A 26,921-nucleotide genomic window follows, 5' to 3' on the forward strand; every position below is an offset into this window, starting at 1 on the left:
TGTTTATAATGCAATTATTCGCATAACTCTAGTAATGCTAACGGCAGCTCAGAATCAGATCAGAATAGGTTTCTAAAAAACCACTAAAAACATAAAAATACTTAGCCCCATTATTTCCCTGTAGAACGTGTTCATTTATGCCTAAATTTCAGTATTTACTATATCATCATTGCTGATTTTAAGTCACATTCAAAGGATAAGGCAAAACCACCTACGAATTGGCATATTTGTTTATTTCTCAGTTTGTGAAAGTGTCCTTAATTTGTTGATGTAGCAAACAAACTTCAACTTTGATTGCTATGCAAAAAAACAGAAGATAATCTGCTTTGCAATGAACTTTGTATAGTTCAACTGCATACAGGCAACATGCTATATATGAAAAAGTTACTAACTGAACTACAGGTATTAAATACTGAAAAGAATTAACAGTTTATTATAATTTATTTTATTTAACAATCTAGGAAGTTCGCAGCCATCAGCAGTTCTAGTGCAATTTCAGGTGCAATTGGGAATTCGGGAATCTCGGTGGAGCTGTTAGTGTAGCGAACCTTGTACGTAAAATACATGCATACTTTTGATAGCACATGTGAAGGTATCTCTCTAAAATTGACCTCATTGGTTTCGTTCTCAGCAAACTGACCTGTAAAACAAAAGAATTATGTATGTTATTGGCTGAATTGTGTCCTCCAAATTCGTATGTTGAAGTCTTAACCCCTAGTACCACAGAATGTGACTGTATTTAGAGATAAGTTCTTTAAAGACGTAATTAAAAGAGGTCATTGGAGTGGCAATCTAATATGATTGGTGTTTTCTGTTTTTGTTTTTGTTTTTTTCCGAGACGGAGTCGTGCTCTTGTCACCCAGGCTGAAGTGCAATGGCGTGATCTCGGCTCACTGCAACCTCCACCTCCCAGGTTCAAGCGATTCTCCTGCCTCAGTCTCCTGAGCAGCTGGGATTACAGGTGCACGCCATCACGCCCGGCTAATTTTTGTATTTTTAGTAAAAACAGGGTTTCACCATGTTGGTCAGGCTGGTCTCAAACTCCTGACCTCGTGATCCGCCCACCTCAGCCTCCCAAAGTGCTGGGATTACAGGAATGTGCCACTGCGCCCGGCCATGATTGGTGTTCTCATAAGAAGGGATCCGGACAGAGATGGGCACAGAGGGAAAACTATGTGAAGACACAGAGAAGATGGCCACGTACAAGACAAGAAGAGAGCCTCAGAAGAGACCAACTCTACCGATACCTTAATTTTGAACCTCTATACTCCAGAATTGTTAGAAAATAAAGTTCTGTTGTTCAAGCCATCCAGTTGTGGTACTTTGTTATGGCAGCCCTAGCAAACTAATCATCATTAAAATAACCTCAATTAGCACCAAATAAATTACGGAATTCTGATTTTTTTAGTATTAATGACATAATAATTTTTTTTTTTTTTTTTGGACACAGGGTCTTGATCTGTTGCCCAGGCTGGAGTGCAGTGGCATGGTTGTGGCTCACTACAACCCCTGCCTTCCAGGCTCAAGTGATCCTCCCACCTCAGCCTCCTCGTGTAGCTGGGACCACAGGTGAGCGCCACCATGCCTGGTTAATTTTTGTATTTTCTGTAGAGACAGGGTTTTGCCATGTTGCCCAGGCTGGTCTTGAACTACTGGACTCAAGTGATTCCCCTGCCTCAGAATCCCAAAGTGCTAAGATTACAGGCTTGGCCACTTGCACCCAGCCAACAACATATAAAAAAACCTTCACTAAAATAGTACTTGGGGGCCAGGCGGGGTGGCTCACACCTGTAATCCCAGCACTTTGGGAGGCCGAGGTAGGTGATCACTTGAGGTCAGGAGTTCGAGACCAGCCTGCCCAACATGGTGAAACCCCATGTCTACTAAAAATACAAAATTAGCTGGGAGTGGTGGCGAGTGCCAGTAATCCCAGGTACTCGGGAGGCTGAGGCAGGAGAATTTCTGGAACCCAGGAGGCAGAGGTTACAGTGAGCCATGATTGCGCCATTGCGCTCCAGCCTGGGCAACAAGAACGAAACTCCATCTCAAAAAAAGATAGTACTTGAGATTCATCAAAACTGAATTTTAAAATTCTCTCCCTGTGGGTTGGAAACTTAAGTAGCTTTTCCTAAGAATCTTGGTGATATGATTACTGAAGGGTGAGCAGGATGAAAAAGTAAATCGTTTTTAAAAAAGATCAATCCAGGCAATCAAGTCTTTATGGATCATCAGGATCCCTGTGTTGTACTGAATTGCCATTTAAAAATAAAGCCAGGGCACATAATGGGTTTTTTGATTTGGCTTTTCTGAGAATTAGTGAATATATAAAATCACTTGAATCCAGGAGGCGGAAGTTGCAGTGAGCTGAGATCATACCACTGCACTCTAGCCTGGGTGACAGAGCAAGACTCCGTCTTAAAAGATAAAACAAAACAAACAAACAAAAAAACTATTTAAACTATTTAACTATTTACCTAAAATAAGAAAAATTCTACTTAAAAGAAATGGGCTGAGCATGGTGGCTCACGCCTGTAATCACAGCACTTTGGGAGACCCACTTGTAGTCTCAGCTACTAAGGAGGTTCAGGTAGGAGGACTGCTAGAGCCCGGGAGTTCGAGGCTGCAGAGTGCCAAGATGGCGCCACTGTACTCCAGCGTGGGCAACAGACAGAGACCCTGCCACAAACAAGCAAGCAAGCAAGCAAGCAAAAGAAACATTTCAGGAAAGGAATTCCATTGTTTCTTCCTTCAGTTTTTTAAAAATATGATCATGTTAATGAGATCTCTTCACAAGACATTTTCCTTTAACAGCATTTCATAAACAGTTTTTGTCAATCCTCAAAATTTCTGTAGCTACACAAAGGTTAGCCTTTACATATAGGGATAAAATATTTTCTTAGCAGTCTAGTACTAGCACTGTGTACTGAATATAAAAGGCATTTCACATCTACAAATATACTTTGAGAATACAGTATTTGAGAATACAATATTTTAAAATACTAAAATATATATAAAATGCCTTTTATATATCTGTTGGTTGGGAGTATACTGTAGTAGGAAGAAAGCAGTACAGCAGGACTCAGCAAATAATTCACAACAATAAGGTAAATTTTGGTTTGCCAATAACTAGAACTTCCTTTCTTGAATACGTATCTGAAATATTACCAATAGGCACTTATTAAGCTGTTGATACTAAACAAACATTAGTGATTTTTCTAAAAGATGAGATTTATATAACATAAAATTAACCATTTTAAAGTGTACAATTCAGTGGTATTTAGTATATTTACAATGTTGTACAACTATCCCTTCTATTTAGTTCCAAAACATTTTCATCACCCCCAATTAAAACCCAGTAATCCATTAAGCAGTTATTCCTCATCTTCCTCATTCCACCCCCAGCCTCCGGCAAACACCAATCTGCTTTCTGTCTCTATGGATTTACCTATTCTGGATATTTCATATAAACGGAATCATACAAATGTGTGACGTTTTGTGTCTGAGTTCTTTTACTTAGCATGCTGTGGAGGTGCATACGCACTGTAGCACGTTATCAGTACTTCAATCCTTTTCATGCAAACAGTAATTTGAGGCTGAATGTTTTCCTGATCTTTCCAAGATAAAAATCTCCTGTTTAAATTAAAGATCAAATTTATAAAAAGCAAAAGCTCTTTGCTTTTAGCCTGCTGTTATAAAATTAATTTTTAATTAAAATTCTGTTGGCATTTGTGATTTTCTTTTTTCCCTAAAGTACCTCCTTGCATTGTCCTGTGGAAAAGCTCAAAATCAATTCATCATATTCATCAGAGCCATGTTGTGTGTGTGTATGAGGAGTGAAGGGTGCAATTCAACCAAGGAGCAATGAGTGTCTTTAGCACCCAGATTGGGGCCCCTAAATACCATTTTCTACTAAAACAAAACAGGGATTTTTGAAGAAACAGCTGTTTTCAGGATTGGGGAACAATGTATATGACACGCCTAAGAAATCTTATTACAGAAAGCAGTATAACTATTCAAGACTAACAGAGCCATGTCAAAAGGACATAGGAGTTAACACAATGTGGCTCTTTCTGACATAAAAATGAAGCAAATGGAACAATCTGAGCATCAGTAAGAATGACTGCAACAGACTGAAAAACACGAAATATAAAGTCATGAATTCATGATGACATGCACTCAAGAACAAAACACTCTTTACTACTGGATGATGCTGAAGAACCAATTCATTACTCTGAAAAATTGTATTTAAAAGGAAAAAAAATCAAGTCTTTATCATCTTTCCCATATAGACTGTATTTCAATGTAACCAAATAGTATCTTATAGGACAATTTTAGCTAATAAATGCAAAAAAATTTTACAGAATTGGAAAGTCACTGTTTTGTAATCTCAAAGTAAATCTTAACAATAATCACACGAATGCTAATTCAGAGTGGGAAATTTTTAATGGAAGAATCAGCCTGACAACCTGGAACCCACTGATCAAGCATGACACTGCTAAAAGACATGATATAACAGGAATACAAGAGTGCTACCTACAAAGTATCCTTTGCCTACAAAAAATGTACCAGAGTCTAGTCAAGTCTCTGGAATTTTAACTATGAGTTTACAGAATAAAACTCAAATATAATTCAATATGAAATATGGACAGCATATAAATGACCTTGCTTCTCTGTAAAATTAACCGATGGCCTGGAAAAAAAAGAAAAGGTGCAGGGGAACTATTGGAGATTTTGCAAGTGAAATGGCACAACATCAGGCATGTGCTTGAAATACTCCAAAAAAGTAGGGATAATGAAACAACTTAAGATTGGCAAAATGGGCTAGGCACAGGGGCTCATGCTTGTAATCCCAACACTTTGGGAGGCCGAGGCAGGTGGATTGCTTGAGGTCAGGAGTTCAAGAACACCCTGACCAACATCTCTACTAAAGGTCAGGAGTTCAAGAACAGCCTGACCCCATCTCTACTAAAAATACTAAAATTAGCTGAGTGTGGTGGTGGCATGCCTGTAATACCAGCTACTGGGGAGGCTGAGGGAGGAGAATCGCTTGAACCCAGGAGGCAGAGGTTGCAGTGAGCTGAGACTGCGCCACTGCACTCCAGTCTGGGAGACAGAGTGAAAGGCTGACAAAATGTTAATAACTACTGAAGCTGGATCATGGGTACATGGAGCTGTATTATACAGTTCTCTTTACTTCTGTGTAGGTTTTAAAATCTCCATAGTAAAAACAGAAAAAGAATTGTGGCCACACACGGTGGCTCACACCTGTAACCCCAGCACTTTAGGAGGCCAAGTCGGGAGGACTGCTTGAGCCCAGGAGTTCAAGATCAACCTGGGCAACATCGCTACAGAAAATAAAATTTTAAAAAAGGTGCACGCCTGTGGTTCCAGCTACTCAGGAGGTTGAGGTGGGAGGACTGCTTGAGCCTAGGAGGGCTTGTGCCACTATACTCCAGCCTGGGCAACAGAGCAAGACCCTATCTCAAAAACAAACAAAAAACCCCGCAACAACAACAACAACAACAACAAAAACCAGACAAAACCAGAAAGAATTGCAAGGGATCCCAAATAGCCCAAACAATCTGGAAATAGAAATACAAAGTTGGAAGCCTCATACTTTCTGATTTTGAAACTTACTACAAAGCTACAGTAATCAAAACAGCATGGTACTGGCATAAGAACAGACATACGGATCAATGGAATGTAACTGAGAGCCCAGAAATACAAACATCTACAGTGAACTGAATTTTAACAAGGATGCCATGGGGAAACGGTCTCTTCAATAAATGGTAGTGGAAGAGCCACATGCAAAAGAATGAAGCTGATCTCTTACCTCACAGGATAAACAAAAATTAACTTAAGACCAAAGACCTAAATTAAAGAGCCAAACCCATAAAAGCCGATAAGAAAACACAGGGGAAAACACAGGGTTAGATTTGACAACAGATTCTTATACATGACACAAAAACCAAAGGAAAAATAAGTTACACTTCAAAATTAAAACTTTGGAAGGCCAAGGCGAGTGGATCATTTGAGGCTGGGATTTCAAGACCAGCCTGGCCAACACGGTGAAACTCCATCTCCACTAAAAATACAAAAATTAGCCAGGTGTGGTGGTGGGCACATGTAATCCCAGCTACTCAGGAGGCTGAGACAGGAGAATTGGTTGAACCGGGAAGTAGAGGGTGCAGTGAGTCAAGACTGTGCCATTGCACTCCAGCTTGGGCAACAGAGCGAGACTCTGTCTCAAAATAAATAAATATATTAATTTAAAAAGATAAATAAAAATACAAATGTGCTTCAAATGACACCATAAAAGGCGCGGTGGCTCAAGCCTGTAATCTCAGCACTTTGGGAGGCCAAGATGGGCGGATCACGAGGTCAGGAGATTGAGACCATCCTGGCTAACACAGTGAAACCCCGTCTCTACTAAAAATACAAAAAAATTAGTTAGGCATGGTGGCGGGTGCCTGTGGTCCCAGCTACTCAGGAGGCTGAGGCAGGAGAATGGCGTGAACCCGGGAGGTGGAGCTTGTAGTGAGCCAAGGTTGAGCCACTGCACTCCAGCCTGGGTGACAGACCAATATTCGATCTCAAAAAACAAAAAAACAAACAAACAAAAAAAACAACTATGGAATGAGAGAAATTAGCAAATCATGTATCTGATAAGGGTCTACTACTGAGAATTAATAAAGAACTCTCACAATTCAACAACAAAAATACAAACCACCCAATTCAAAAATAGGCAAAATACTTGAATAGACGTTTCTCCAAAGGAGATACAAAAATGTCTAGGAAGTGTATTAAATAATGTTCAACATCATTAGTCATTAAGGAAATGCAAATCAAAATCACCAGAGAGGCTGGGTGTGGTGGCAGTAATCCCAGCACTTTGAGAGGCCGAGGAGGGCTGATCACTTGAAGCCAGGAGTTTTCAAGACCAGCCTGGCCAACACAGTGAGATCCCGTCTCTACCAAATACACAAAAAGTTAGCTGGGCGTGGTGGCATGCACCTATAACCCCAGGTACTCAGGAGGCTGAGGCATGAGAATTGTTTGAACCCAGGAGGTGGAAGCTGCAGTGAGTAGAGATTGTGCCACTGCACTCCAGCCTGGGTAAGAGTGAGACTATCTCAAAAAACCACCACCACCACCACCACCACCACCAAACAAACAAAAACCCACCAGATAACCACTTCACACCCATTAAGATAGCAGCTTCACGCCTGTAATCCCAGCACTTTGGGAGGTCAAGGTGGGCGGATCACCTGAGAGGCGGATGGATCAACCTGAGGTTGGGAATTCGAGACCAGCCTGATCAACACGGAGAAACCCCATCTCTACTAAAAATACAAAATTAGCCGGGCATGGTGGTGCATGCCTATAATCCCAGCTACTCAGGAGGTTGAAGCAGGAGAACTGCTTGAACCTGGGAGGTGGAGGTTGCAGTGAGCCAAGATCTGACCATTGCACTCCAGCCTGGATGAGAGCAAAACTCCGTCTCAAAAAAAAAAAAAAAAAAAAAAAGACAATAACAAATATTGGCCAAGATGTATACAAAGTGGAACCCTTGCACACTGTAGGTAGAAAAGTAAAACAATTCAGCCACTATGGAAAGAGTTTTGTGGCTCCTCCAAAAGTTAAACAGAATTGTCATATAATCAAGCAACTACACTCCTAAGAAGGCATCCAAAAGAACTGAAAGTAGGTATTCAAACAATTATTTGTACACAAATGTTCACAGAACTATACATGGTAGCCAAAATGTGTCAACAACCCAAATATTTATCAGCTGATGAATAAACAAATTGTGGTATATTCACATCTGGCTGAATGGATTATTATTCAGTCATAAAAAAGAAAGAAGTACTGTGAACGCACCACATAAATGAATGAACCTTGGAAACATGAAAAATAACAAAAGCCAGATACAAAAGGCCATATACTGTATGATTCAATTTATACAAAATGTCCAGAATAGGTAAATTAGAAAGCAGACTGGTGGTGGTCAGACACTGAGGGTAGAGAATGGGAAGGGATACTGACAGCTAATGAGTATGGGGCTTGCTTTTGGAGTAATAAAATGTCTTGGAACTAGATAGAGATGATGGCTGCAAAATATTGTGAATGTAGTAAATGCCACTAAATTGTACACTTTAAAACAGCTGCTTTTACATTATGTGAATTTTACTTCAAGAAAAAAATGTTAAGAATAGAGATTTGGGCCAGGCGCGGTGGCTCAAGCCTGTAATCCCAGCACTTTGGGAGGCCGAGACGGGTGGATCACGAGGTCAGGAAATCGAGACCATCCTGGTAAACACAGTGAAACCCTGTCTCTACTAAAACTACAAAAAACTAGCCGGGCGAGGTGGTGGGCACCTGTAGTCCCAGCTACTCGGGAGGCTGAGGCAGGAGAATGGCATAAACCCGGGAGGCGGAGCTGCAGTGAGCTGAGATCCGGCCACTGCACTCCAGCCTGGGCGACAGAGCGAGACTCCTTCTCAAAAAAAAAAAAAGAAAAAAAGAATAGAGATTTGGACTGGGTGAGGTGGCTCACGCCTGTAATCCCAGCACTTTGGGAGGCCGAGTCAGGCGGATCACAAGGTCAGATGAGAACACACTGGCTAACACAGTGAAGCCCCGTCTCTACTAAAAATACAAAAAATTAGCCAGGCATGGTGGTGGGCACCTGTAGTCCCAAATACTTGGGAGGCTTGAGGCATGAGAATTGCTTGAACCCGGGAGGCGGAGGTTGCAGTGAGCTGAGATGCCACCACTGCACTCCAGCCTGGGCGGCAGAGCAAGACACCGTCTCAAAATGAAAAAAAAAAAGAATAGAGATTTGGAAGGTGGCAACTTGTATAAACTTTTTATCTAGCTAGGAACACAAATCACCAGTCTGTGGTTAAAAGGCTGACAATGGGCCAGGTGCAGTGGCTCATGCCTATAATCCCTGCACTTTGGGAGGCTGAGGCGGGTGCATCCCCTGAGGTCAGGAGATCAAGACCAGCCTGACCAATATAGTGAAACCCTGCCTATACTAAAAATACAAAAAATTAGCCAGGCGTGGTGGCAGGCGCCTGTAATCCCAGTTACTCGGGAGGCTGAGGCAGAATGACTTGAACCTGAGAGATGGAGGTTGCAGGTTGCAGTGAGCCGAGATGTCACCACTGCATTCCAGCCTGGGCGACAGAGTGAGACTCCATCTCAAAAAAAAAAAAGGCTGACTATGGAAAACTAATGTAGGGAAATCCATTCAGTCTTGTTGAAATGTATAGGATAAATAACTGAAAACAGAAAATGGCAGAAATCAATTTTTTCCCATTGCAACATAATCAAGCAAAAGGCCAGGCACGGTGGCTCATGCCTGTAATCCCTGCACTTTGGGAGGCTGAGATGGGCGGATCACCTGAGGTAAGCAGTTCAAGACCAGCCTGGCCAACATGGTGAAACCCCATCTCTACTAAAAACACAACAGTTAGCCAGGGATGGTGGTACACACCTGTAATTCCAGCTACTCGGGAGTCTGAGGCAAGAGAATCACCTGAACCCAGGAGGGGAGGTTGCAGTGAGCTGGGATCACACCATCGCACTCCAGCCTGGGCAACAGAACGAAACTCTGTCTCTCTCAAACAAACAAACAAAGAAAAAAACAAAAACGTAATCATACAACAATGTTAGAAGACTTACTCTCTTTAAATGCTGAATCATTTAATTCAACTTACAAACATCCATCAAACATTAAAAGCGAATATATGAAGAAGACAGAACTGTGCTTACCTGGGCCACTCAACATGGCTTTTATCGTGCCTGATGTTAATGCATGTTCTCTTTTTACAATAAATTCATGGCCATCAGATGATATCAATTTGACATACATGGCATCGGGGCCTTCACAGCCACCATAGGTTTTCTCCTCTCCATCTAAAGTAAAGTAAGTAGTAAAACAATTTTTGAATCACACAATGTATTAAAAATAAACAGGTTTGGCCAGGCGCAGTGGTTCACAACTGTAATCCCAGCACTTTGGCAGGCGGATAACCTGAGGTCAGGAGTTCAAGACCAGCCTGGTCAACATGGTAAAACCTTGTCTCTACTAAAAATACAAAAATCCAGCCTGGGTGACAGAGCAAAACTCTGCCTCAAATAAATAAATAAAAGGTTTATTAACAAGGTTAATATTTGAAGAACTCAGACCAGAAACATTTCTGAAAGGTATTATAATAGTCACCAAAACTTTAACAGTTTTTAACTCCTTGTTTTATATTTCTCTATAAACATCTTCCAATATCAGAATAAACTGTAGATTTAAGAAAGTTACTTCAGTGAAAATTTACTAGTATTTTTCAAGGAGGTATTAACAGTTGTTTTGTAACCAAAGCAGCCCATTCAAATTTGGAGACTAAGACAAAATATTTAACTAGTATGACTTTAATTCTATCACTTGAAATATTCATTTTAAAAAATAAGATGTATAGCAGATTTACAAATCAGTGTTTATATGTCATGTGAGCTCGACTTCCTTTGACAAGCCCCAAATTCTAAAAGACTTCTTTTACTCAGCATTTCACACTTGATGGTTAAAAATAATGATCAAAGTACACATTTAAACAATACTCAGTTTAAATTCATGCAAGATTAAAAGTAATTAATGCGGACAAAATATTGGTCTTTAAAAAACACCCAAAGCTGACATGAGGAGACAGAGTGCACAGATGTTACTCTGCTACCGCCATTGCTGCTGTACTGGCTTTAGTCACAGTAGCCACATACATAGAGCATAGAAGTTACATACACGAGTAAAAATCTCCTTAATTTTTACAATTTTGTACTGTAACAGAATTTTAACTTTTATAATTATTAACATGTGAAATAAAATAGCTTAAGGTTTATTCTAAAAACTTAGGAAGCCCTAGAAAGAAGCAGGAGGATGAAGCTGAAGTACTGTTCGGCCACAGATATCCATTTGTTAAACAATTAATTCAGAAATCTCTAAAATTAAAATTAATATAAATCTCAAAATCACTCATGTGCTACCACTGCCAAAAATGTTTAATTTGATTTAAATCACAACAACCAAATTTAAATTGAGGAACACTCTTTGAAGTAGAAAACTATTTAGAGACTAAAGAGACAAGTTAATGCAGTATGATAATTTTAAAATGTTTTTATCTATCCATCTATTTATTTATCCATCCATCCACCCACCCCCCCACCCACCCGCCTATTTATTTGTTTATTTATTTTTTATTTTTTGAGACGGAGTCTCACTCTTGTTGTGGAGTACAGTGGCACAATCTTGGCTCACTGCAACTTCCTTCCACCTCCCAGGTTCAAGAGGTTCTCCTGCCTCAGCCTCCCCAGCAGCTGGGATTACAGGCACCCATCACCATGCCCAGCTAAATTTTGTATTTAGTAGTAGACCACGTTGGCCAGGATGTCTGGAACTCCTGACCTCAAGTGATCCACCTGCCTTGGCCTCCCAAAGTGCTGGGATTACAGGGATGAGCTGCTGCACCGGACTAGTTATTTATTTATGGTCTATTTTTTTTAAGAGACAGGGCCTTGCTCTGTTACCCACGCTGGAGTGCCGTGGTGCAATCATAGCTCACAGTAACCTGGAACTCCTGGGTTCAAGAGATCCTTTTGCCTCAGCCTCCAAAGTAGCTGGGAAACAGGCATGCACCACCATGCCTGGCATTGGTCTTTGTTTTTTTAAAAAGGGCTTCTGTTCCATGTAAAACTTGTAATAAATATTCATCTGTGTTATGTCATCTTATGTTATGTAACAAATGTTCATCTATGTTATGTCGATTTAATTCTCAGACCCAGCCAGGACCCTAAGAGGACTGAGATGGAGTTTTGCCACCTCTACAGTATGAATACACACACACACACACATACGAAAGCAAATGTGGCAAAACATTAACAATCTGGTGAAAGCTATGTTAGTATCTTTTTTTGTCTAATTTTTCATAAAAAGCTGGAGGACCCATAAAGATGTAAGTAGCTTCTAAATTATAGACTATTCAAGTATATAGATTTTTAGCAATTTTTGCCAACCTCTAAAAAGAAAGTAAGAATGGTTATTATTTCAATTTATGCTTCTAATATTTTTTGCAACAGAAACCATTTCATGTTTGTCGTGAAAGTTTCAAATTTCTTAAGGTAAAATTACTCACTAAAAATCACAAATTGGAGTTACCATGATATTATTACTGATCTGCCTATCAGGAATATACAGTCATGCATTGCTTAATGATGGAGATACCTTCCAAGACAAGAAATGCATCATTAGGCAATTTTGTCATGACGCAAACATCCTAAGAGTATACTTACTAAATCTAGAGTGTACTTACACCTAGGCTATATGGTGTAGCCTACTACTCCTAGGCTACAAACCTGTACAGTATGTTACTGTAAGCAACTCTAACATGATGGTATTTGTGTATTGAAACATAGAAAAGGTACAGTAGAAATATAGCATAAAAGAGTTTAAAAGGTATACCTGTATAGGGCACTCACCAAGAATGGAGTTTGCAGGACTGGAAATTGCTCTGGGTGAGTGGTGAGTGAATGTGAAGGTCTAACACAGTACTATACTACTACAGACTTCATAAATACTGCACACTTAGGCTACAGTAAATTTACCTGTTGCTCAGGCTGGAGTGCAGTCACACAATCATGGCTTATTTCTGCCTTGAACTCCTGGGCTCACTCAAGCAACTCTCTTGTCTCAGCCTCCCAGGCAGTTGGGACTATAAGCATGAGCCACTGTACCCAGCACAATTTTTCTTTATATCCTTATTGTATATGCTTTTTTCTATTTTAACAAATTGTAATTTTTGTTCTACTTTTTAAATATTTTTGTTAAAAACTAAGATACAATCACACATTAGCCTAGGCCTACACAAGGACAGGATCATCAAGATGTCACTGTAGGCAACAGGAAATTTTCAGCTCTATTATAATCTTTATGAGACTATGTCACACATGTGGTTCAACACTGAGCGAAACATCATTATGCAGGGCATGACTGTGTAGCAAAAATAAGCTGTTGATATGGACAACTAATTTCAGTCTACTGAAATTTCACTTGCGTTCACTGATTTTGAAGATCTTTGAAACAAAAAACCAGTTTCTACTAGTTAAAACACAAAATTAATTATCTTTAGCTTACCCATTTTGTTCTTATGAAATTCTACTTTGCTTCCCCAGGAACTTTAGTAGTTTCCTGAAAATATAACAATATCATATTAAGATTAATGTTGCAAGAGACAAGTTTTCACTCATTGTTATTTAATATGTCCTTGGTGTTAAAAGTTTAAGAACTCTCCCTCCTGGTTACATTATGAGCTCACCATTCCTACACAGCAAAAACACTGCACTTTAATAAAATCAATTGAATAGCAAAATGCTTTGAGAGCTTGATCAGCTGCCACTTTTGAATTGGAAAAAGACTACTTAAAATAGAAACGATCATTTTAAATTGATTGGGGGTGGGGTTGTTGAAGAGGTTATAAGTGTGACATGTTAAAAGTAACAGACATGTAAAAATGTTCATTCCATTAAAATACATACACAGAACATAATTATCAAGAAAAAACTGCCATACTGAGGTGTTCTAAGGCAGAGGTCCTTTATTCTTTTTCTGGGTAAAGGACTCTGCTGAAAATCCAAACAAAACTATCGGTCCTGTTGCATAACAAAGAAGTTGGCTGGTTTTTTGATCCTCGTTTTGAGATATGGCCTCTAAATCCTTGGAATTTCCCTAGTGATGCAAGTCTCTGCTATTCATCATGGGTCCTGGTAGTTTACGTTAAACAGGTAACTCACAGTGGGCCTTTGGATAGTTTTAACAAGAGGACTCAGGACAAATGGTTCCGAGGTGGCTTTTTGATATCTCCATCACCTCCAGTTGGAGGGGTGCTGAAGACTGAGCCCAGTCTTGTTGCTTATGACTCACCAATCATGTTTACAGAATGAAACCCCAAGAAAATCCCTGGACACCAAAGCTCAAGTGAGCTTTTGAGGTTAGCAATGCTCTGTACACCTTGTTATGGTACACATCAATGTGCTGGAAGGATGATGCATACTGACTTAACACAGGGAGGACACAGCAAGTTCTGGATCTTGTATTTAGTACACAGTAGTAGACAATAAGCAAATATTTGCTTGAATGAATGGCATGATATAATAACCAAGGACATTCCAGTAACTTCCATGAGAATAAAAAAGCTCAGGGCTGGGTACAGTGGCTCACACCTGTAATCCCAGCACTTTGGGAGGCTGAGGCAGGGGGACTGCTTGAGCCCAGGAGATTGATACCAGCCTGGACAACATATTGAGACCCTATCTCTAAAATAAATATAGAAATAAATAAATAAGAAAAAAGAGAAGTCTTGCTCTTTACTTAGATAAGCATACACATACATATTTTTATGCTTCCATCTGTTCCATATACAGGCTACCTAAGTTTTGAAATTTAACAATAAAGTGGTCAAAAATTTACAATTTTTTGAGAAATTATAAATTTGACAAAATAACAAGATGATTGCTAAAGAAAATGTTTCACTTTCTCAGTAATTTGTATTTTAGTAACATACTACAGCATTTATTCAGAGGAGGATCTTATTCATACTGATATTCTTTTTTACGTCATTTATAGGAAAAAAGCATTTCCTAACTATCCAGCTCTAAGAAATTCCTGACAGATTTTATTTCTGACATTAAGAGAAGGATCAAGAAAATGAACCATAACACTTCAGAGCAGAAAAGGAACTTGCAGGTAACCTCTTTAATGCCTCAGGTTTGAATAATGTCATCCATGTAGAGAGGCTAAACAATTTGTTTCAGGTAGTGACAGAGCGGGAGCAGAAATCAAATCTTAGTCTAGAACACTTGCTAAGCATGGAGACAGATATTCAAAAGTACCTTTTTTTTTTTTTTTTTTTTGAGAGGGAGTCTTGCTCTGTTGCCCAGGCTGGAGTGTGTAGCGTGATCTCAGCTCAGTGCAACCTCTGCCTCCCAGGTTCAAACGATTCGCCTGCCTCAGCCTCCTGAGTAGCTGGGATTACAGGTGTCTGCCACCATGTCTGGCTAATTTATGTATTTTAGTAAAGACTAGGTTTCGCCATGTTGGCCAGGCTGGTCTCGAACTCCTGACCTCAGGTGATCCACTTGCCTCAGCCTCCCAAAGTACCATTTCCAATGTGAGATAAAGCAGAGAAAACAGGCAGCAGTAACAATGAAATACGATGAACATTTTGCAGGCCTAATAAGTGGTAAACATTGGACTAAATGCCTTATATACATTAATTAATTAATTAATTTGTTTGTTTTGTTTTGAGACAGAGTCTCACTCTTTGGTCCAGGCCAGAGTGTAGTGGCGTGATCTTGGCCAACTTCTGCCTTCCGGGTTCAAAAGATTCTTGTGCCTCAGCCTCCCGAGTAGCTGAGACTACAGGTGCATGGGATCATGCCTGGCTAATTTTTGTATTTTCAGTAGAGACAGGATTTCACCATGTTAGCCAGGCTGGTCTCGAGCTCCCGACCTCAAGTGATCCACGCAATTCAGCCTCCTAAAGTGCTGGGAGTACAGGTGTGAGCCACTGTGCCTGGCCTATCTGATTTAAAAACAACTCTTCCACAAGGGAATTATTCTGATTTTAGAAATGAGAAACACTGGAAGAGTCTGCTACCTGCTCAAGGCTTCTACAGCTTAAGTGGCATCACTAGGATTTAAACCTAGGTAGGTTTGCCTTCACAGTCCACATTCCACTCCTTCCATTATTGCCTACTGCCACAGTAAAAAATTCTGGCTCCAGTTAAACTTAATTGCCACAATTCTCAACAGCTACTGATGTAAATCCTCAAACAGTTCTCTAAAATTTAAAAATAGTACTGTCATTTTATGATATTACACAATTTAAAAATTCACAACAGCCATTATTATTTTCTTTTCATTATACTTTGTAATTACTCTTTTAAAAAACAAGAAAAGAAAAAATGCTAGAAAGATTGAAGTACAAGAATTTCAAGGGCCAACTCTTCTATCTGGAAAATCTCTAGAATAAAACATTGAGGATGTTTATTTAACTAGCAGTAGCTAAGCAACAATGCAAAGTCACATCTTAGGAGCCCTTTGGGCAGCAACAGTTTCTCTAGAGAGTTAATGTAGTAAATCAATTCCATCATTTTATACAACAGAGATTAAGCAGAAGAAGAGGAGACCCACCCTTTCCTCCAACATCGAAAGGGAAAATCAACATTAAGAGTTAAAATTCCTAATTCTTAGGTAGAAGTTAGAAATATTTAAAATATGATTACATTTGGACCTAACCCATAAGTTATCTAAAGAAATCTAAGTTTGAGGAGACAAAAATCTCAGCTTGAACATCTATTGCATGACAGAGCTGAATTCTGGAAGTATGAATTGGGCAGGTAAACGCCAGTCATAAGGGAACCATTGGATTGAGAATAGTTCTAGGCAGAAGAAAGAACATGAACAACGGCCTGAGACGTCATTATGCTTTTAGGGTGTTACATATAAACATTAATCTCTTCAAGTTTTTCTGTGTATGTGTATGTTTAATAACAAATACTTTACAGATCACTCACAAAAATACACTACAGATTAAAGACTCAAATGTAAAAAATCCACGAACTCTGGAAAAACACCAGAAAAAAGAATACAACTAGCTTTCACAGGTATAAAAATGCTTGATGGGGCTGGGTACAGTGGCTCACGCCTGTAACCTCAGCACTGTGGGAGGCCAAGGTGGGTGGAGCACGAGGTCAAGAGATGGAGACCATCCTGGCCAACATGGTGAAAACCCACCTCTACTAAAAATACAAAAATTAGCTGGGTGTGGTGGCGGCAGCCTGTAGTTCCAGATATTCTGGAGGCTGAGGCTGAGGCAGGAGAATTGCTTGAACCCGGGAGGCAGAGGTTGCAGTACACCGAGATTGCACCACTGCACTCCACCCTGGCAACACAGCAAGACTCTATCTCCAAAAAAAAAAAAAAAAAGCTTGATGGGCTGGGCATGGTGGTTCATGTTTGTAATCCCAGCACTTTGGAAGGACAAGGCAGGTGGATGACCTGAGGTCGGGAGTTTGAGACCAGCCTGACCAACATGGAGAAACCCCGTCTTCACTAAAAATACAAAATTAGCTGGGTGTGGTGGCACATGCCTGCAATCCCAGCTACCCGGGAGGCTGAGGCAGGAGAATTGCTTGAACCTGGGAGGCCGAGGTTGCGGTGAGCCGAGATCGTGCCACTGCATTCCAGCCTGGGCAACAAGAGTGAAACTCCGTCTCAAAAAAAAAAAAAAAAAGGAAGTATTACATATGGTAGTGTGGACTGCAACAGGCAATCACAGTAATGTTAAGTGGTCCCTGGATAGTGAATGATGGTTATTTATATTTTGGTGGTCTGCAGTCGTTTCATATCAAATTATAAATGGCAAAAAAAACAAAAACAAAACAAAAAAACAGACTTCCTGAATCCTTATACTGGAAAAGTGAGTCAGAGTGTATGGCGAGAAAGGACAGTCTCTTCAACAAAGGAAGCTGGAACAATAGCCATATGGATTAGAAGCTCACTGTTAAACCATACACAAAAATCAATTTCAGATGGTTCACAGAATTCAACTTAAAATGCAAAAGGAGGCTACTAAAAGAAAAGAAATTATTTTCATACCCTCACTGTAGGCAAAGATTTCTCAGCGGCTAGATGCAGTGGCCACACCTGCAATCGCAGCACTCTGAGAGGGAGATCACTTGAAGTCAGGAATTTGAGACCAGCCAGGCACTCCAGCCTGGGTGACAGAGCGAGACTTTCTCAAAAAACAAAACAAAAATCTCAGAAAAGATGCAAAAAGCACAAATTGTAAATGAAAAACTTGATAAACTGGATTTCTCCAAAACAAAATTTCTGTTCATCAACTACCACAGCTGGGCATCATGGCTCACACGTATAATCTCAGCACTTTGGGAGGCCGAGGCAAGCTGAATGTTTGAGCCTAGGAGTTTGAGACCAGCCTGGGCAACATAGTGGTGAAACTCTGTTTCTATAAAAAATAGAAAAATTAGCTGGGCATGGTGGTGCATGCCTGCAGTCCCATGTATTTGGGAGGCTGAGATGGGAGAATCACCCCAGCCCAGGGAAGTTGAGGTTGCAGCAGGCCATGATGGTTCTACTGCATTCCAGCCTGAGCAACAGTAAGACTCTGTCTCAAATACAAACCAAAAAACCCCCTCAAAAACCAAAAAGAAAAATGAAAAAAATGAAAACTCAAGCCACATATTGGAAAAAAATATTCACAACGCATATCTGACAATGGCTTTGCATCCAGAGTAAATTAAAAAATGCCTGTATGTCAATAAAAAAAATCCAATTAAAGTTGGACAGAAGAATTGAATGAACACATTAAAAAGTGCTCAACATTATTACTTATCAGTGAAATGAAACTCAAAACTGCAACGAAATACTACTATACAGCCACCAGTATAGCTAAAATTAAAAAGACCGTCAACATTAAATGCTGGAGAGGATGTAGAGCAAATGAACTCTCATACACTGCTGATGGGGAGTCCATCATAATAGGAGAATGGATAAATAAGCTGTGGTACATTCATACAGAACAATACTATTCACAAAAAGGGATGATCTACTGATACAACATGGAAGAATATAAAAATATTACACTAAGTGGAAAAGCCAAACAAAAAAGTATACACTGTATTATCCAATTTATATAAAACTATACAACAGGCAAAACAAACCAATGATGATAGCTCAGCAAGTGACTAGAAAGGAACATTCTGGAGTGATAAAAATGTCAAAACTAAATGGTACAATTAGCATTTCACCATATGTAGGTTATATTAAAGCCAGAATTTTAAAAAATGATGGCATTTCTGAAGTTTACTTTACCTTAACTCCAAAGATTTCATCATTCTAGGATGGTTTTCTGCCTAATTAAGCTTTCAAAAGTGACACCAGTAATAAAATTAACCCAAATTCTCTAGATATGCAAATACTAACAGAGGAGGAATAAGCATTGGTCATCCCAAAGAAACGAAATATGAGACTAAAAATCTGCAACAGAAAATCTGTTAAGTGAACAGCTATAAAAGGAAAGTAGCTTTTGATCTGGGTCTCGATGGATGGAGGTTTGTTTTTTTTTTTTTTTTTGAGACAGAGTCTCACTCTGTTGCCCAGGCTGGAGTGCAGTGGCGCGATCTCAGCTCACTGCAAGCTGGTAGAGGTATTTTTACCAGGCAAAACTGGAAAGAGAGGGAGATCCAGGCAAAGTGAACAGTATGACCTGAGTCAGACAGCTTGGGGCACATAATGCAACTCAGTGTTGTTGGAAATCAGTTTACAAATTCATTCATTCAATAAATATTTACCAAGGGTTAGTACGCTAGATGCTCGCCTAGGCACTGGGGACAGAGATGAACATAACAAAGATTCCAACCTCATGGGAAGAATGGTGGGGACAGAAAACCAAAACAAAATAATACATACAGCATGGTGAAGAACTAACATTAACAGAGACCTGAAGAAAGCAATGGAATGAGTCACGGATATCTGAAGGAAGAGCCTTTTATGGAGGGAGAATGGCAAGGAGACCAGTCTGGCCAGAGAAGTGAGTCAAGAAGACAGTGTGGGAAAACAGGAAAAGAGGTGAGAGTTTAGGAAGTTGGACTTCATCAAAGAGGGAAACAGCGATACACATAAGGAGCACACATTGAGATACTGACCAAGCCATGGGTCTTTTTTTTTTTGAGACAGGTTCTTGCTCTGTCACCCAGGTTGAAGTACAGTGGTGCAATCCTGGCTCACTGCAGCTTCAATCTCCCGAGCTCAAAGGATTCTCCCACCTTAGCCTCCTGAGTAGCCGGCTACCAAGCCTGGCTAAATTTCTTTTTTTTTTAAGTAGAGGTCTCCCTGTGTTGCCCAGGCTGGTCTCGAACTTCTGAGTTCAAGTAAACCTCCTGCCTTGACCTCCCAAGGTGCTGCGATTACAGGTGTGAGCCACCACACCCAGTCCAAGGCATGGGTCTTGAATGTCTTAATAGTAAACAACGCTACAGAAGAATGTATTCCTTCTTTGCTACATTACCCTGTTTCATCACTCCTATTTATCCTTTTGCTGCTTTCTATCATTTCTGAAGACTTGATTTCAGCCTTCCATACAATGCAGTGCTTAAAGTCAGTCAAACTCCTAGCTATATCACTGTGGGAAAACTAACCTAATCTTTCTGTGCCTAGTTTCCTCAACGGCAAAATGAGGATAATACAGCATCTACCTCACAGAGCTGTTCTGAAGAAAAAATGGCTTTACATATACAAGCACTCAGAATACTGCCTAGCACACATTAGAACACTGGCCATTATTCTATTTTTGAACCAGAGGTTCATTCCCATATGTATCGAGGGCCTACCATGTGCCAGGCACTGCTCTACATGCTTGGGAGGAATCTGTGGACAAAATAAATCCAACAACCTCTCCTCCACCCGTATCCTGGAATTTACAGTTTTAGTGTGGTGGATGACACACTAAAGGACCAGAAAGTAAATACTGTTTGCTTAGCAGGCTGTAAGGTCTCTGTTACAACTATTCCAACTCTGCCACTGGAGTGCAAAAGCAGCCACAGACAAGATGTAAACGATTGAGTGTGGCTATGATCCAACAAAACTTTATTTATGGGCAAAAAAAAGGTAAATTTTATATAATTTGCTCTTTCTTTTTTTTTAAGAGACAGAGTTTCACTATTGTTACCCAGGCTGGAGTGCAGTGGCGCAATCTTGGCTCTCACTGCAACCTCCACCTCCCGGGTTCAAGTGATTCTCCTGCCTCAGCCTCCCGAGTAGCTGGGATTACAGGCATGCACCACCACGCCTAGCTAATTTTTTGTATTTTTAGTGGAGATGGGATTTCACTATTTGGTCAGGCTGGTCTCAAACTTCTGACCTCAGGTAATCTGCCCACCTTGGCCTCGAGAAGTGCTGGGATTACAGGCGTGAGCCACTGCATTCAGCCTATAACATGTTATAAAATACATATTTACTTCGAATTTTTGTCCAACTATTAAAAAATTTAAAAACCATTCTTAGCATTCTTAGCTTGCGGGTAGTATAAAAGCAGGTAGTGGGTCAGATGTGGCCTGTGGTTCTAACTTGTTGACCCTGTTCTAGCAGGTTCTTAATCTGCAGTCCCTTACTCCTCGAGGTTCATAGATAAGCAGCAGAATCCCAAATCCTTGAACCTGTAAGCACAATTTTGTGCCTATGTGCAGTTCAGGGTAAGCGAAATGAGGAGGTCCACAGCTTTTATCTCTTATCATAAATTAAGAACTAGCCCTGTTGAATGAGTCAATGGCTACCTTATATAGACACGAACCCATCTCCACATCTGAATTTCTACTCTGTTAGGTATTTCTATCTTGAAACTCAGATAAATTAAGTGATAGGACTTCTGTTTCTTCATCTTCCAAATGAGAGAATTGGACTCATTTATGTACAAAAGTCCATTCTGGCTCCACTATATCATGACTAAATCCATCTGAAATTCATCCTTCCCTAACAACCACCTATAACTCAGCTTCCCATGTTTATTACCCAGAGTCGCTCTCCCACAACACAGAACTTAAGGGCTCCAGAGTACTGCATATTCTCACTGAGTCTGTCTGCCTCACCCCTGCCAACGACCTAATTATTCTCTCAAATAATATCTACAAACCCCCTTGTTTCAGTTTTAAAATTATGAGCAGATATTCCCAACTTACAATGTGTATGAATCATAGATTCTACATATTATAATTAACAGAACCTTTAGAAAGATTGGCTAAAAATAAACTGAAACCAATCACTTCAGTTGCCTTGTCTCTCCACCTTCAGCGTTCCTGTTTTTGTATAACATACATTTTGTCCACCCTGCTGTTTCAAAATATTGAATAAAAACTGTCCTTCCTACCAAAGGTCAATCTTTCCACTTAAGCAATGATTGCTATCTCCTCACCTAACTAAAGACTCTGCTATGGCCATTATTCCCACCCACACACCAATCTACATCTACTTCTTAACCTATTCTGATCAGCCTTTTGGCCCACCAGTCCATGTTAGGGGTTCTTATCAAATTTCAATTACTTCACTTAGTCACAGGGTCAATCTTTAATGCTCATTTAGCAGTATTTTAAACAGTTGCCTACTCCCTCCATCATGAAACACTTTTTCCTTAGTACTCCAGATGTCACACACTCCTTCCATTACTTTTCTGCTTCCATTACCGTATGCTCCTCTTCTGACTGGAGTGCTCCCAGTCATCTGCCTTCTCCATTTAACATTCTCTATTTGATGTCCTCCAGTCCACAGGTTATCATCTATAAAATACGACTCCCAGTCATCTCCCTAGTTTTTCTCCTGAGTGCCAGTCGTGAATATACAACTTTTCTACTGCACATATTCTCAGGTGCCTACTAGTTATCGAACTCAGTTAATTCCCATACAGAACTTCTGATTTATCAATCTCAGAAACTGATACTCCCTTCCCAGTCTTCCACATTTCAGTACATGCACTGCTGTTTACCCAGATGCTTGGAAAAATGATTGGTTATTCAAAAAACATTTTTTTTTTTTTTGGTTATTTTATTCCTGGGAAGAAAGCTAAACCCATTTGGTTCCAGCTTCAAATTACATTCCAAATCAGACTACTACTCACTTTCAACTCTACACTTCTAGTTCAAATTACCATATCTCAACTGGACATTTGATTTACTTTCCTGCTTACCACTCTGATCTTGTCTCCCACCACTCTTCCTTCACTATGCTCCAGCTACACTGGCCTTTTTGGTATTCCTCGAAATCAGTCAAGTTCACTCTTACCTCAAGGTCTTTGTATTTGTAATTGCTGTTGTCTCAAAAGCTTTTAAATCCTCATCATTTAGATCTCTAAGTAAAATATCAACTCGTCAGAGAGCTCTTCCTTCCCTGATGATCTTACCAAAATTAGACACTCCCATCCCAGTCACTCTAACCCTTAACGTTGCTATACATTTTTTTCACATTTATCACTTCTTGAAACTATACTCGCTTACTTACACATATCCTTTCTTTCCTCAAGTTCCTTGACAGCAGGCCTAGAATAGTGCCTGGCACTTTGTAGATGCTCAATAAATATTTCTTGAGTGAATGTACTATTATTTTCCTAACCGCTGAGGCTTGAAATTCAGGCATTACTGGATGAGCTTTTTCTGCTCTTACTTAATAACAATAAAGAATTTAGGATAGCAGTTTAGTTGAAATGCATTAACACATAAATATGACCATAGCCGGCCAGATTTGGTGGCTCATGCCTGTAATTCTGGCACTTTCGGAGGCCAAGGTAGGAAGATCACTTGAGCCACCCAAACAAAAACTAAGCTGGGTGTGGTGGTGGGCACCTATAGTCCCAACTACTAGGGAGGCTGAGGCAGGTGGATAGTTTGCGCCCCAGAGGTTAAGACTGCAGTGAGCTGTGATCATACTACTGTACTCCAGCCTGGGAGTGCAGAACAGAGAGAGACTCTGACTCAAAAATAAGTATGAGCATAATAGCAAAGACTTCCCTGATTATTTTCCAGTACTAAAAAGTCTACCAAAAAAAACCAGATAAACATTTTAGAAGATTTAAACAATTAAGTATCACTTTAGAACTTGATGTATAGGACTGACTATAACTTCTGGCTGTGAACTAGTGCCTATTATTATTAGGGAATTACCATCTGGTAATGCATACATGCATATTTTTTGAATGGTAGTTATTAAATTTCATATTTAAGTAAAAGAGGAACGGTCATTTAAAATTAAACAGGGACCCCAAATCATCATTGGCAAGAAACAATAAATACCCATTACAGTACGTACCACAGCTGTTTCCTTGCCATTGTATGTCCAGAATGAATAAATCCACATGTAAACTGCTACGTTTCAACAACATGATTATAATGTAAATGAGATCAGAGATATGTCATTTTAGGTCAATGAACAGAAAAGGAAACAACTTTCGGGGATCAAAAAGCAAATATGGAGCCGAGCGCGGTGGCTCACGCCTGTAATCCTAGCTCTTTGGGAGGCGGAGGCGGGCGGATCACCTGAGGTCAGGAGTTCGAGTCCAGCCTGACCAACATGGTGAAACCCCATCTCTACTATTAAAAAAAAAAAAAAAATTAGCTGGGAGTGGTGGTGCGCGCCTGTAGTCCCAGCTGCTCCATAGGCTGAGGCAGGACAATAACATGAACCCCGGAGACGGAGGCTACGGTGAGCCGAGATCACGCCACTGCACTCCAGCCTCAGGACAGAGCAAGACTCCGTCTCAAGAAGGAAAAAAAAAAAAAAAAAAAAAAAAAAGCAAAGAAAAAGAAAAAAAAAAGCCAAGACGGCAGTTAAAAAGTGAGGTTTTAAGACACTAAAGAATTTCAAGGCCAGGCGCAGTGGCTTACGCCTGTAATCCCAACACTTCGGGAGGCCGACAGGGGGCGGATTACTTGAGGTCAGGAGTTCGAGACTAGCCTGGCCAACCCAACATGTTGAAACCCAGTCTCTACTAATAATAGAAAGATTAGTCAGGCGTAGTGGCATGCGTCTTGGTCCCAGCTACTTGGGACGCTGAGGCAGGAGAATCACTTGAACCTGGGAGGCAGAGGTGGCAGCAGGCCGAAATCGCACCACTGCACTCTAGCCTGGGCAACAAGAGCAAAAGTCTGTCTCCCCCAGCCCTCTAAAAAAGAATTTCGGTTTTCTACACTAAAAGCAATGTGGAGTACAAATGCTCACTCTAAAATGGCACAAACTCTACAGTTACATGTTACTAAACAGATCTCAGTTCCTTAAGAGAAACTCAGTGGGCACAATATTTCACACTAGATACCTCCTTTCAGACAAGACTGGACAGGCAATAGATGCACGAAACCCCCAACTCATGAAGTCGAGCATAGATCATCCAACGAGTTACCCAGAAGGTAAACTTCTCGGGTACTGCTGCTGGAAGAAGCGAGAGACCTCTCCTTGGGCTAGGGACTGGCTTCAAGAAAATAACGAATCTGAGCGGACACGAGGAAAGCAGGAAAAAAAAGCGACAGGGCTACCATGCTCCTAACTCCACCCTCCCGCGCTCAGCCCGGAGAAGGCCCAGTCTCGCTGGCTGCTGCCCCTCCTTCCACCTCTTTCCAAACCCACCGAGCGGCGCCAGGAAAGGTCCCGCCGCCATCCCCTCCCCCAAACCAGGGGCTGGGAAGGCCCAGGGAGGTTAACAGCTTCCGTTCCTTCCCCGCCCAGAAGGGAAGGGGTGGGAAGTGGGATTGCGAGCTCGTCCCCTCTCGGCCTCCCTCGCCCTCCACCCTTACCCGGAGCTCCGTTTCCGCCCCAGCCCGAGACTCAATCGTCAGCCCTGCAGCCACCGCAGCCGGGTCCCCGCGTACTGCCACAGCCCCTATCCCAGGGCCGCCCCCCCCGCCCCCAGCTGCCTGCTTCTGTAGGTTCCGGGGCAGTCGAAAGAATTACTTCCGCTGGGTCACAGCAGCTTTCTCCGACGCGCGGGAGATCCGTACCTGGTGAGGCGAGGACGCAGAGTGCGTCGCTCACTTCCGTCTGGAGGTAGTGCGTAGCGCCCTACTCTCTTTCCCTATAGTAGGCCAGCCTATGAACGACACCGGCAAATTTCGACCAATCCGAGTCTAGCTCTTCTGGATTCCCAGCATGCAGCGCAGACCCTGATCCAATTACTGTAAAGACGCATCCTTAGAGAGGCTCTCGGGAGTCCGAGACAGCACTGCATTCTGGGATTTGTAGTTTCTCTGGTGGATACCGTCGGCCTTGGGACCGAGGCAGCTCTGCATCCTGGGACTTGTAGTTTCTCGCACTGCGTGTGAAGATTTTGGTGGTTTTAGAGACTGTCCCTGCCTCTCATTTAGGGGTACGCCTGGAGGTGGGAGACTGCTGAGGAAAGATTGAAACGTGGGAGGGCGGTTTCTTTGCTAACGAGATCGTGCTCTTTATGAAGCAGCATCCGTCCCTCGTGAAAAGTTGCTGTGCGTGCAGAAGAGCCAGCACAGCAACGACTAGCGCAATCGGCTGGCCTCATTTCCTCTCTTCCCGGTAGAATTCAATGCTAACTGAAAACTAACCAACACCCCTCCCCCCGCACTACACCCCCGAGGGTCCTGCCTCTGACTCTGGGTTAGCTCAGCTATTCTGGATCCTGAGCTCACGCACAGAAAATCCAGGCGCCTGCCAATACCGTTACTCAGTTTTTGGGACCTTCTTTCTCATTCCACGCCCCCCTTCCCACCCCCAGCGTTTCCTGTGGTAAGATATACAGGCACCTTTCCAGGAAGGCTGAAACAGCTAAATAAAGTTCACCTTCTACTGTTTTCCAGGAGTGTGGCATGAAGAGAATGTATGTAGGGCCAAGACAACATTGCAAGTTGCTCAATGAGGCACTCTGTGTGCTCAAAAAATAGATAACAGGCTATCCGGAGTTTGTTGAACTGAGGACTTGACAGAAAGGCCTTTTTTTTTTTTTTTTTTTTTTTTAATTTGGTTGATTTGGTAGATAAAAGCATTGGCTTTTTTTTTTTTTTTTTTTTTTGAGACGGAGTCTCGCTCTGTCGCCCAAGCTGGAGTGCAGTGGCCGGATCTCAGCTCACTGCAAGCTCCGCCTCCCGGGTTCCCGCCATTCTCCTGCCTCAGCCTCCCGAGTAGCTGGGACTACAGGCGCCCGCCACCTCGCCCGGCTAGTTTTTTGTATTTTTTAGTAGAGATGGGGTTTCACCGTGTTCGCCAGGATGGTCTCGATCTCCTGACCTCGTGATCCGCCCGTCTCGGCCTCCCAAAGTGCTGGGATTACAGGCTTGAGCCACCGCGCCCTGCC

The 26,921-nt window shown here is 41.3% G+C and overlaps 1 protein-coding gene across 5 annotated transcripts; it reads right to left on the reverse strand.

Moving 5' to 3' along the window:
* Positions 1-215: 215 nt before the first annotated feature.
* On the reverse strand, positions 216-25,680 carry ELOC (elongin C). 5 transcript variants are annotated; one of them, XM_008000903.3, is made up of 5 exons: positions 25,229-25,268; positions 23,918-23,973; positions 13,181-13,234; positions 9,781-9,924; positions 216-640 (listed from the first exon to the last, which is right to left on the reverse strand). In XM_008000903.3, the coding sequence occupies exons 3-5, from the start codon at positions 13,182-13,184 to the stop codon at positions 450-452; spliced, it is 339 nt and encodes a 112-aa protein (XP_007999094.1). In that variant the 5' UTR covers positions 13,185-13,234; positions 23,918-23,973; positions 25,229-25,268; the 3' UTR covers positions 216-449. The 5 variants fall into 5 exon arrangements, with proteins under 5 accessions (XP_007999094.1, XP_007999093.1, XP_007999092.1 ...); XM_008000902.3 differs by lacking the exons at positions 23,918-23,973; positions 25,229-25,268 and adding an exon at positions 25,600-25,680; XM_008000901.3 differs by lacking the exons at positions 23,918-23,973; positions 25,229-25,268 and adding an exon at positions 25,396-25,515.
* Between the last annotated feature and the right edge of the window lie 1,241 nt (positions 25,681-26,921).

This window comes from Chlorocebus sabaeus, chromosome 8, assembly GCF_047675955.1.
Source record: "Chlorocebus sabaeus isolate Y175 chromosome 8, mChlSab1.0.hap1, whole genome shotgun sequence".
Taxonomy (NCBI): domain Eukaryota; kingdom Metazoa; phylum Chordata; class Mammalia; order Primates; family Cercopithecidae; genus Chlorocebus; species Chlorocebus sabaeus.

Excerpts from the sequence above, each read along its gene's own strand:
- ELOC (XM_008000902.3), bottom strand. Across the intron at positions 641-9,780 it reads AGCCATGTTGAGTGGCCCAG|GTCAGTTTGCTGAGAACGAA; the intron begins GTAAGCACAGTT and ends TTTGTTTTACAG.